This window comes from Podarcis filfolensis (genome assembly GCF_964270895.1).
Source record: "Podarcis filfolensis genome assembly, chromosome: 4".
Classification (NCBI taxonomy): domain Eukaryota; kingdom Metazoa; phylum Chordata; class Lepidosauria; order Squamata; family Lacertidae; genus Podarcis; species Podarcis filfolensis.
Genome location: NC_139607.1, coordinates 40,787,999 through 40,800,793, shown reverse-complemented (window position 1 = coordinate 40,800,793; position 12,795 = coordinate 40,787,999). Strand labels below are relative to the sequence as shown.

At 42.5% G+C, this 12,795-nt stretch overlaps 1 protein-coding gene across 3 annotated transcripts in view; it reads left to right on the top strand.

Annotated features, from left to right (window-relative positions):
* Window positions 1–12,795, top strand: part of MAP3K15 (mitogen-activated protein kinase kinase kinase 15) — a 63,853-nt gene that overhangs the window by 41,168 nt on the left and 9,890 nt on the right. For all 3 annotated transcript variants that reach the window (XM_083612245.1, XM_083612244.1, XM_083612246.1), the window contains 5 exons: window positions 1,216–1,311; window positions 2,124–2,211; window positions 8,550–8,683; window positions 10,062–10,189; window positions 12,522–12,652. In XM_083612245.1, the coding sequence (XP_083468371.1) occupies window positions 1,216–1,311; window positions 2,124–2,211; window positions 8,550–8,683; window positions 10,062–10,189; window positions 12,522–12,652 (577 nt within the window). The remainder of the gene's footprint in view (window positions 1–1,215; window positions 1,312–2,123; window positions 2,212–8,549; window positions 8,684–10,061; window positions 10,190–12,521; window positions 12,653–12,795) is intronic.

Below are 12,795 nucleotides of genomic sequence, written 5' to 3'. Positions count from 1 at the left end.
GATATTGATTAGTGTTTCTTCCATGGCTTTTGAAAATTGTCATTGCTTTCTCCTTTCTCTCATCTAGGCTGGTATGGATTTTTTCTGCCTCATGAATATAGTACTAGACAAACATTGTCTGCAAACTTCAGCAGTTTGAATTGCAGGGATTTTAGGTCATTTGAAAAACAACAACAGACATGGGAGAAAGTAATGCTATTATTCTCCTGTTATGACTCCCCTTACAAGAACTGCTAGATGCACTTTTATTATACAGAATCTGAAAATATCTTTACTTTTTGTTCAAAACTGACATTAAAAGAGTGTTAGTAAACAACTTGAGAGAGTAAAGTAAGCAGAACAATGAATTATTTGTTCTGAGCTAGTAATTTATGTTTTACAGAGTTGTAAATCCTTTTTTTTAAATAATTTTTATTAACTGGCCAATCACATCAAATTAAATCACATCACATAAATTCCAAATTACAAAGCCAATTTTTTAAATTTTGTTGGGGGAACCCATACTTCAAGATCCAAAGGGGGATTCAGATCATCTTCTTATTACTGCGTTAATGTCCAAATCACAGAGTTGTAAATCCTAATGGGGCAGTCTTCATTATCTTTTTGGCACTTATTGAAGACTTTCCTTTTTCAACAGGCTTTTTAAGGGGGAGATTTTAATCTCGCCCTGTATTTATATTGGATTTGAAATGGTTTTTATATATGATATTGTTTAAATTTTTATTATAAAAGAAATCTGTTTATACTGGTGATAATTTATTTTGAGATGCTTCATTGGAAGCGACTCATAAGTGGAATGGCACTAACTAAATAAGTGAATGAATGAATGATTAACACCCTGGCAATACATATATCTGGTTTTTTGAAGGTCACAGATCTTAACTTTTCCTGCTATGCAGACTGACTGTTGTTTCCATTGTCCTAGTGATCTGTTCTGCACATTTTTATAATCATTTCCTCGTTTTATTCATAAATGGCACTCAAATTGTATTGCTGGTCATCTCCAGTTGGAAGCAAGCTTTAAAAAAACCATGACTGTGCTGTTGTCTCTCTTTGATTCTGTGAACTCTGTAGTGGTAGAAGGAAAACTGAACTGCTGTGTGAGCAAAACGGGACTAGCTGAGCTCCTCCATTTCTTCCTTCATCTTCATACCTCTGCCCCACATCCACGCCACTTGTGCTTAGCATAACTTTATTGTAATTCTTTTTCCACAGCATATCTAAATTTGACGAACGGTGTTGTTTTCTGTATGTCCACGACAACTCTGATGACTTTCAGATCTACTTTTCTACAGAGGGCCAGTGTAGTAGGTGAGAAGCTTTGCATTGCTTTCCCTAACTATCAAAATGAGACATACAATAGTTGGGGGATACCTTGTAAACCCAGAAGTATTTTCGCAAATATTTTGTTTGCCGGGCCACCCAACTCCCTCCTCTTCACCCTCCAATGCTGCTGTGATAGCCCAGCAGCAAGTGAGCAGTTCTCGGAAGTCTGTCGTCACGTTGTAGTTTGCAGCGCCACCTGTTTGTGTCCACACAAACTACTGCATGATATTCAGTGCAAATACTGTACATAAAAGACACTTTGCTCTGGAATACTGTGGAAGTGGGAAGTGCCTGTTGCATTTGCTTATGCAATTGGATATGGCTCCTCATATTTGTTTTCTTCATTCCTTTCTTTCCTGTGTTCATTTATAAAGGCCCTACCATATCACAGGTTAAATTGATCTTAATTTGTTTAGTATGATCAGGATATGTGAAGGTAGGAATTAACAGCATGGTGAAAGCGTTGGTCTTTGAACTGGGATGGAGGACATCATTTGGAATCCATCTCAGGCAGCAAAATGTCTTGGGCTAATGCTGATTTAAAGTAATTTAAACAGTCGAAAAGTTACATTTGAATTACAGATTTACAAGGGATAAATTTATAAGGGGTTTCAGTATCCATTAAAAAAAGCTGTAGCACAACAGCATGAGGCAATAGTGATTTTGAAGAGGAATAGGAAAGGGAATGTTGGCAGATGTATTGCTTTGCATTGCACATGAATCATAAGTATCATACATTTGAGCAGAAAAGCAAGATACTGTTATGCCTTTAATTGTGCGGTGTGCATTGCTTACAGATTTTGTAGTCTGGTTAAAGAGATCTTAACAGATGTTGTAGGAAGTACTCTGGAACTGGAAGGAGAGAGTGATGGAGACACATTGGAAGTAAGTAATGTTGACCGGGGAAAACCAGAAATCTTTGTTTGGATGGGAGACGAACTTGCTTTCCATATTCCTATTCTAATTAATTTAATTTATTAATACCTTAAGAAATAATACCTACCTTTTTAAAAAGTAGGAACAGCACCACTAAAACTTTGCAGCTAAAACATTGTTCAATAAGGGCAGTAAGAAGCTTTCCACATTTACCATTTATAGTGGTATAGTTGCTGGCTCTTTCGGATTTTTTGGCATGCCGCCACACAATGTCGTCATTATTCAGCTAGTATTCCAGAGTAACATACTCAAAAACCTGATTCTTCTTCTACTACTGCAAAAAAAACCCCCAGATTTTTGGGAAAGAGCCAGATGGGTACTCAATATTTTCATTTGCATGGCATGTGTCAAAGCATCGTCCTAGTTTGGTTCTGTTTTGCACCGCTTCCCTCCCATCAGCACAAGCTGTCAGTTTGCGAGCTCAGTTCAGGCAAGAGATATGGCAGGTAGAGACAACGGTCCTGAGTTGAAGTACTGCCTGTGACAGCAATCGTTAGCTGCAGACAAAACAACCAGGTTTGCCCTCGCTCAGGCAGGCAAGTAGTCGGTTTTCTAATCTACTGTACTCCCACAAGGTTAGAATTCTGGAATACTAGGCATTAAATAGAAACAATAGCATGCTGAAGTGCTGACTGCATGTACATGCTCATAACTGCCAACATTTATTGGTTGGAAGAACACAAGGGCACATAAAGGATCTGCCTAACATTACAGAACTTTTATCAATCTGGGCACAATCTACCATTAGTGCAGTGGCGTAGCGTGGGGGGTACAGGGGGGGCCGGCCGCACCGGGCGCAACATCTGGGGGTTAGGGCAAATCCACGGGTTAGGGGGCGCAAATCCACGGGTTAGGGGGCGCAAATTACTTGCCTTGCCCCGGGTGCTGACAACCCACGCTACGCCACTGCATTAGTGTAAACCCTGCGCTCACACACTGTCTAATAACAGCAACGTGTGACCAAAGATGTAGACAGTCAGCTACAAATTCACTCCTAAAAATGTCGGATGCACAGCAACTGTGCCAGTATGAATGGTAAGTATGGAAAGGTCATAAGACACTGACTTTCTCGATGTTTTATAATGCATGAGGCCCTAGGAGAAAGCCTGGCCAACAAGGGCCGTCTTAAGCATATCCGGCGCTGTGGTGCAAAGATCCCTCTGGTGCCCCCCGAGTTGTTGACCTTTTTTTAAGGGGGGGAGGACCCCAAAGTTGTTGACCTTTTAGTTCCCCAGAGTTATTGACCTTTTTTTTAGGGAGCTGACACCACGCTTACACATTATCTCTAACAAGCCCATAGAACAAAATAAAACGAAAAGGCAGAAGAAAAACTAATGAAGTCCTCAATTCCAAAGCAAGACTCATTCAAGACTCAGCAGTTCTTCTAATTCATCCTCATGATTCAAATCACCACATATCAAAAAGTTAAAGCAATCACCAGTTTGTTGTTCTTTAAATAAATTAATAAAGACACACACAATGAAGTTCCCAGCCAATTTGTGTTTAAGTATAAAGCTGACGTTTTTAAATATTGTGGGGGGTGGGGTGAGGGTGGGTGTGGGTGTAAAGCAGTGACATCCTGAACCTAAAAAGGACCCAAAACATGGGTCACAAAGGCTGCAGCCCCAACTGCCCTTACCTGAGAGTAAGCCCTGCTGAATCTAATAGGACCTTACTTCTGAGTAGACAGTAGGACTGCAGCAAGAAACACAGTTGGGAATTAGCGCTTTCTGTTTTAAGTCTCAACCAGAGGAAAATGAAATATTGGAGATTAGGGAGAAAGGAATATGAATAGATTGGGGGGAGGGGGCTGACGAGAGACCAAAAAGCACAGGTAGCAAGACAAGGCTTTCTGGGGAGCAATTCTCACACACAGTTGCTTGGGGCGAAGACTGCAGAGGGACCATAGTTGAGTTGTGCGTGTGTGTTTTTCAGAAAAACGTAGAATTGGAAGGGACCCTGCGGGTCATCTAGCCCAACCCTCTGCAATGCTTTTTAGCTTGCATTGATCGCAAAAACCTCTAGTGCCTTTTTTTTTTAGTTGGATAGGCAATTAACAGGCTTGTTTCACAAATAAGGGAGAAGGAGCGTTGCTGGCTTGGTTTGGTTTGCCTTTGTTCTAGTTTTTAGCATGTGCTTAGTACCTTAGTTTCAGGCTGTGAGCCGCCCTGATATCTACGGGTGGAGGGCAGTAGTAGTAGTAGTAGTAGTAGTATTACAACTACCACTAGCAGTAGTACTACTAGTAGTAATAGTAATAGTGATGATATTTTTCGCAGGGCTTGGAGTGAGTGGGTGATGACCAGCTGCTGGAATGAATGGGGTTGGTGCGAAATGGTCTGGCTTGCTTTACAACCCCTAGGGACCTTGTTGGTGGGGGGGGCAGAGAAGGAGCCCACCACCAAAGAAGAAGAAAAGCGAAGGGAGGAGGCTTCCCTTCCCCGGGATAGAGTTGCCCATAACATTAAACACAGAGCACGATTCCAGGGAGAGAGAGAAACCAGGGCAGCAGCTGCTGGCTAGATGTAGATGAACAGGATGGGCAAGGGGACGCTGCAAGCAGGGCTGCAAACCCAGCGTGGAGGCTCCCCGGCCAGCTAGAGGAGGAAGAAAGGGGGCAAGTGGGGGGGGCGCCTCTCTTCTTCCTTCCTTCCTCCTCCTCGTGCTCCGCTTTCCCCTTTCCCACCTCCCTCTTCCCACAGGGCAGCGGGCGAAAGAGAGAGAGAGAGAGCTGCACGCCAGCCAGCCATATAGTTGGTGGGGCGCAGCTTCCATCCTAAGCCGCTGCAGGGATCGCTCTCCTCCCGCGGAGACTTGGGAGGCAAGCTGCACGCCCGCCAGCCATATGGTTGGCGAGGCACAGCTGGTGGTTGCAGGGAAAGGGGAGGCCGCTGGCAAAGCCACGCAGCTCCCCCACTTGCTGGGGCGCCCCTAAGAGGCCAGCGCCCTGGCACAATGGACCACTAAGCCCTATGGGAAAGACGGCTCTGTGGCCAACTGTCCTTTTCTGACTCTGAAAATGTCCTGTCAACTATCAAGGAAGTGGTGACAGCTGAGGGTCACATCTCAGGAGCTCTTTGCATGACCCTTTTGCGCATGGCAGCCACTTAAGCTGATGGCAGTCTGCCACAACTGCAGCAGGCGGAAGCAGTCATGTGATAGGTGAGAGTTTATCAGAATTCTGTGCTCACAGAGTTTTAGCATGCCGCTGCAAATTTTTTTAAAATGATGTAAATATGGCACAGAAGTGTATGCTACAGTTGTATAAATTAAGCAAATGTGGAAAATTCAGGAAGAGAGCATCATGTGAAAACATTTTTATTTATGGATAAGTGAAACTCAGCAAATAAACTGTAGGTTTTTGTAGAGAATGTTTTCTTGTTTGCGTAGCCCAAGCCTATTCATCCACCTGTTGTTTAAAAAACACCTGCATAATGCGACCTTTTTGGATGTTATTAAGCCTATTATCTGAATAATAATCCCCTTTCCCAAGTATGTAGTATTAGAATTCAATATCTAAGCATCAGATACAGGAGGAAATATCTTTCCTCTATAATAATGTTTGATATACTTGATATTTTTACATATTATGTGTTTATTATTGCTACTCAGATCTCTTGTTTGTCTGAGCAGGGTAAAATATTTTGAAAGAAACATGTTGGAGTTTTGTGGAATGGAGCTTGAAATGTATTGAAAATCACATTATTAACAGAGTTTGAGAGTTACACACTTAAAGCTTTTCATCCAAAAAGTATGGCAGTTATAGGAATCTCTGATTTTCGCAATTGCTTACTGGAATTAAGGTTTAGAAAAGTACTTTTCCCCACTGCTTGTTTGTACAATTACGATTTTCATACATGACAATGGATAATTGTGTACTGAACTAATAGCATTAATTGTGTACTGAACTAATAGCATTTAATTATTCTATCCCCACAGTCCATTTGACAATGCATTGGTACCTGAGAAAAGACAGAAACACCCTTATGTGGGAGCTTTGTCATGAATGATATGGCAGATTAATTTGAAAACAGTGTAGGGCACTAAATTCATAAATAGCAACGAGAGGGGACACGTTAGTGGTAGAGTTGTCAGCTTTCCATGTATAATGTTCCAAATCCAGTCCTTGTAAATTCTAGTTACAAAGGGATCAAAAGTTGCATTACAAGTGAGGCATATTTCGCAACTCTACAGTAGTTATTGTTTTCCATGTAAGTCTAGTGGATAAAATAAGGAAGAAGAAGATTGTCACAGAGATACATAAGTTCAACCAGACATGCCATGAAACTTTGTTCCCATTATTCCCACATTACGAGTGGGTTGGGTTTGTTTGTTTTTAATGTTTATTAACCCACAACTTGCATGCTCAAGGGGATAACATACCGTATTTTTCGCCCTATAGGACGCACTTTTTCCCCTCCAAAAATGAAGGGGAAACGTGTGTGCGTCCTATGGGGCGAATGCAGGCTTTTGCCGAAGCCTGGAGAGCGAGAGGGGTCGGTGCGCACCAACCCCTCTCCCTCTCCAGGCTTCAGGAAGCTATCCGCAAGCTGTGGGAGCCCGCAGGAGTTCCCCCCGGGCTCCCACGGCTTGCGCAGAGCTGCCTGCACCCCGAAGCCCTGGCGCGCTGAGCAGTCGCGCCGGGGCTGCGGGTAGCTCTGCGCAAGCTGCGGGAGCCCTCCCCCGGCTTGCGCAGCGCTGCCTCTTATCCCAAAGCTACCCGAAGCGACTGCTCAGCGTGCCGGGGCTTCGGGATAAGAGGCAGCGCTGCGCAAGCCGCGGGAGGGCTCCCAGCCTCACGCCTTGGGGGGGGGGAATAATTTTTTTTCTTTATTTCCCCCCAAAAAAACTAGGTGCGCCTTATGGGCCGGTGCGCCCTATGGGGCGAAAAATACGGTATATTTATTTGAAAGGTTCGAGAAAAGCAACAAAACCATAAAGTTTGAAATGCCTCAGTCCTTTGGATCAAGTATTACTTGAGAGTTGAGTAATATAGGATGCTTCTAGGTAGCATTCCAATATATCTGCAGCCTAAAAGGAGACATTAGTTAGCAAATATCAGAGAAGCCAAGGCTATGTTTTGGGTTTCTCTGGACTAAGTGGGAATTAGCTGATATATCTGCATGTCTGTACTTTAGAGTAAGATGTCAATGAAAATCCTCTAATTTGAACAGCTCTTTGACATCAGTGTGCACATCATTTAGAAAATTTTCCTTCTTTGTTCAAAACTAACATTTGTGTTCAAGGGCATACAATTCTTATTTCTTTCTGCCTCCCTCCCGCTTCTCAATTTGAAGTTGCTTTAAAATGAAGTCATTAGAATAGATTGTGGAATTGCCCATTGCACTGAAATGTTTATCTTCAGATATTTTGTGGATGCAAAGCCTGTGTTCCTATTCATGCTTATCTAAGAGTAAGCCACAGTGAACACAGTAGGACTTATTCTGGGTAAACAACTGCTCTGTCAGAAATGTGCTATCAGTGATATTCAGGCTAACGTTTTGTAAATCTGGTTGCTGTCCTCAAGCTACCGCTATCAGCTGAATACTGTTTCGTAGCTGTGAAATATGGGTGTGCTAAAAAAAAAACATTAACAGGTTCTGGTTGTGTCATTTTGGGTAATAGCACATATCACATAACAGCACAGGACGATGAACTGTGAACTGCTGAGGCATGAAAAATGAAACGGTTTGAAAGGTTGAACTAAGTTAGTGGGCAGGTCATGTTAGGGTGTACAAATATCTCCCTGGAGGACTCTGTGTGGAAACAGGGAGCTTGGCAATCACTTTCAAAATGAACTGTGGAAGAATTTCAAGGACTTAACTGACAGAAGATTTGTACATACTTGTAGGAGTCTGGTTTACAGTACTTGCCCACCTGCCCCCATTTACATTATCTTCCATTTTACACTGTTTGTTCCCATTATGTATTCTTCACTCAGATTTAAAAAGACACGCCCCTTTATTAAATAATCTTTTACTTGTGAGGTATTCCTCTTATGTCACACATTCTTATTATGGGCAGCTGCTTATATAATGTTTAAAGAATTGGTTTTTTAAAAAAATCAGTGCCTGTTAATTAGAACATTGCAGTTCTTCTATAAGACAAAAGTAGTCTTTGTAGGTTCATTTCGCACCACAGTTGCCTGCAAACATTATAAGAAACACTTGCTCTTTAATTTCTACTAGAGCTGTTGATCTTAAGGCATACATTAAAATCTGTTTGGTGGTTTTGATATTATGTTATTTTGTGTCTGAGAGCTGAATTCTGTTTCTTTCTGCTTTCAGTATGAGTATGACTATGATGAGAATGGAGACAGAGTAGTGTTAGGCAAAGGAACCTACGGGATAGTTTATGCTGGAAGAGATCTTAGCAATCAGGTCCGAATAGCCATCAAGGAAATACCAGAAAGAGACAGCAGGTGAGTCTTGATATTTTATTCTTACACACTAAATATGGGGGGTGGGTTATTCATTTCAGTCCTGAGGAGGAGTAACCTTTTAAAGTTCAGACATAAGTATGAAGTGTGCTTTGCCTAATTTGGTCTTACATCATTCATTATTCAATATATAAGTCATTCACAGACAGAGAAGCAAAGAAGCAACTGCAACTGTCCCAACCCACTGTTGTTACTACTGCTTTACGCTATGGTATATGCTGGGGGTGTTAGGGGAGGCGTAGTAGTTCTGCTGGGGGACACGTGCTTCTTCTGCAGTTGTTTATCCACCTTTGGCCCCACCCTGCTCTCAGCTCTCACCGGAGGCTCCTAGAAGCGGTCTGTATGCAACAGTGGCCACACCCCAGGAATGGCCGGCTAAACCAGATGAACAGTAGCCAATGGGTCTCAAACCCTTGGTGAGTTAGGGATTTCCCCTGCATGTGAAGACAGGCTGTGGTTGATTGTGCCGACAAGAGCAATAGCGGTCAAGAAGGCGGTTTCTGCGTGTGCTGTAGAGGGAAGTGAGGGGCCAATGGGGCTTGTCAACCTGGGAAGGTAGCCCATTTAGGAGAAGGATATCTCTGATCCTAAATCTCTGCTGCCTTGTGGGATATTTTGGGGCAAAGAAAAGGCCAAGGAGTAAACCCTACCCAATTCCGGAGTGGAGTCCCCAGGACTGTTGGATGGTGCCTTGTACTCCTCCTTGCAGCAATTCCTGCAGCCCAGCTGGTGCCAGATGTATTGCTCTGCCTTCCTTTGGATCACATCAGCAAGGCTGAGGGGCACGTGTCTAGTTGTCTAGGCATCCCAGGACCTCCATTACACACTGCTCAGACTTGTGCCCTGGGGAGGTCACTTCAGTGCTGCAAATGCAGAGGTTTGACTTCACCCCCGGAGGTACACTCTATTGTCTCTCAAGACAGTAGATGCAAACAATGCGGCTGTAGCTTTCTGCCTACCAGCTCTGGCTGAGGATATATTTTCACTGCATGGTATATGTTTGTTGAGGTGATTTCAGTGGCGTAGCGTGGGGGGTGCAGGGGGGGCCGGCCGCACCGGGCGCAACATCTGGGGTTAGGGCAAATCCATTGGTTAGGGGGCGCAAATCCACAGGTTAGGGGGCGCAAATCCACGGGTTAGGGGGCGCGAATTACTTGCCTTGCCCCGGGTGCTGACAACCCACGCTACGCCACTGGGTGATTTTGACCATATTGGGGCTTTTTAATTATCTTACATTGTTATTCCATCCTTTCTGTGGACCTCCGACCTACCAATTTATAAGTTCAATCTTTATGTGGGTGGCATGGAAATTTTAGGTTAGTATGTTTTCTTCTGATTTTTAGTTGTTCTTCATTGACAGATACTCTCAGCCACTGCATGAAGAAATAGCCCTCCACAAGTATTTGAAGCACCGAAATATTGTTCAGTATCTTGGTTCTGTTTCTGAAGATGGATATATTAAAATCTTCATGGAACAGGTGCCTGGAGGTTTGTATCTTACTGTTTTCGCCTCATATGACACCTTCCTATGATCTGGTTCACACGCCATGCTAAGCCAGACCTTGGCTTTAGAATACACCAAACCAAACCTTAGCTAAGCTTGGTGTGGCAGCAGAAAGGATCAAGGAGGAGTAAAATGGCTGTGAGCTCTTCTCCAGCAGCTCACACATTCACATGAACCCAAGGTTTAGAATAAAAGAATTGTAGAGTTAGAAAGGACCACAATGGTAATCTAGTCTAACCCCCTGCAATGCATGGATATTTTGCCCAATGTGGGCTCAAACCCACAACCCTGACATGAAGAGACTCGTGCTCTATTGACTGCGCCATCCCTGTAATATGCGAACCCATAAATCAGAGTAAAACATAACATACAGAGTAGAATGATTCATATCTCAAACCTCTGTAGAATATTTTAGACTGTCTATAATTAAATCAGCATGAACCCAATCCATACACATATTGCTTCCTGAATCAAGGCTGTATATTCAAATTCTGGTGCAATTTAGTCTCACATAAATAGCATTTTTACGTTGACTGTAATTAGTTACAAACACAGGCGTCACACTGATTCCTGGAGAGAACTGTTAGGTTCAGAAACTCTTCTCTCTTTTCTTTCTATCATAATTATTTATAAAGCACCAAAAACCATTCAGCATTCTACCAATTTTTTAAAAAATAGCACTTAAGGGAGAGAGAAAGGAAGAATAAAGGAGAGGCTGAAGTGAATAGATTCATCTTTAAGGACACTCCTGAATATAACAGAAGAGACCTGGCTGTCTCAGGTGGGAGGGCATTCCACTGGTAGGGGGAAAGATACAGGTGAAATGAGAGAGGATTGTATTCTTAACCAGCATACAGAGAAAGAAAAAAAGATAAGGTCACATCAGATGGTTGGGAACATACAGCATTCTAATAAGGCCCACCTAATTGGATAGTTTCTCACTGCAGTGGGGAGAGGTTATTTATTTTACTTATTTACAGTACAGCTTTTCAGGAAAAGCTGGAAGTGGTTTACATGAGATTATTATAATAATAAGCGCTTATTTTTATTTTTAAAAAGCTATAAAGGGAGGGAAGAAACTGCTTGTTTTACTGCTGCTTCTCACTCCCCTCAGTGCAAGATGATCCTTCGGGAGTTCCTTTGGTAGAGATATGCACAAATGGAAAAAGATGATGTGTTAAGAATTTTGACTGGAAGGCTTTGAGTCTCAGCTCAAACAGAACATATACTGAAAAACATTTTTGAGGGGTTTTATCAATGATTCTGTTTTTTGCCCTGTTTACCTGAACTTGGCTTCTGCAAATCCTTGTGGTTGCTTCCCATATTCATATTCCTGATGTAAGAATGAATGAGTTTTACAGTGTTTACGAGGTGCCTTTTTTTTGGAACATGGACCTAGGGGAAAGCTCATAGCTTATACTTTGCATGCATAGGTTTGAGCCCTGTCATCTCAATACAGGGTAGGGAAAGGCTTTGCCTAGAGAGCTGCTACTAGTCAGTGTTGAGAATTCTGAGCTAGAGGGAACAGTGGTCTAACCCTGTATAAGGCAGGTTCCTTTGTTCCCAAGCAAAGGCTTCAGTACATTTCCTGCAGTCTTAGAGGGCCTGCTAGAATGGATCCCTTAACAGACTGACAGAGCTAATGCTAAAACATTCAGGCCCACTTCACATGCGATGGTAAGCCATAGTTAGTTTACCCATGAACCTTGCGATCACTTGTGATTCACTGCTCCCCTGGTGTGAATAACAATCTCTGGCTTAGCATTTTCACTCAAACAAACCACAATTGGGAAGCCAAGAACAAGCTTTGACTTCATGGTTTGTGTCAAGTGAAGCAAACCATGACCTCCAGTTCAGCTAAGCCAGGGGTTGTGGCTTGTTGATTCCACTCTTGTGGAAGAGGGAAACAGGACCCCACCTGTTCATTCATGGTAAATCATTAACTGTGGTTTACTGTGACTTCAAACCTAGCCTCAGAATGCTGACAGATTTGAGATTACTCTGTCTTTAGTTTCTAGAATTATCTCATTAGATATATGCCATACGCTGTGTAAGTGCACAGTATTTGCTCTTTTAGGTCTGTGTATAATGGGGCATATGAGTTTGGCTCAGAGTTAACAAAGTGTGTGACTCAATTCTCTGCATGTTTACTCTGCAGCTAGTCACATATTGTCTAATACAGGAAGTGTGCGTGTTCAATCCCAGGTAACTCTGCATGGGATTTTACTTATGTACTGTACTGATGATTCAATGATTACAGGCCTTGATACCCTGGACAGAATAATTTTTTATCCTGTATTTTCTGCCTAAACCCAGGAAGTCTTTCTGCATTACTAAGATCAAAATGGGGACCAATGAAAGAACCCACAATTAAGTTTTACACCAAGCAAATCCTAGAGGGCCTGAAGTATCTCCATGAGAACCAGATTGTCCACAGAGACATAAAAGTGAGCATATGCATGCTTCCTTATATTTTTAATTGTGTGTTACAGAAATGCAGAGTTTAAGATCCCACTAGTTGCTCTTTTAGAAAGGTTTCATAAAATCCCCGATAACCAAAGTTTCTGGTAATTTGTTTACTCTTTGTTTA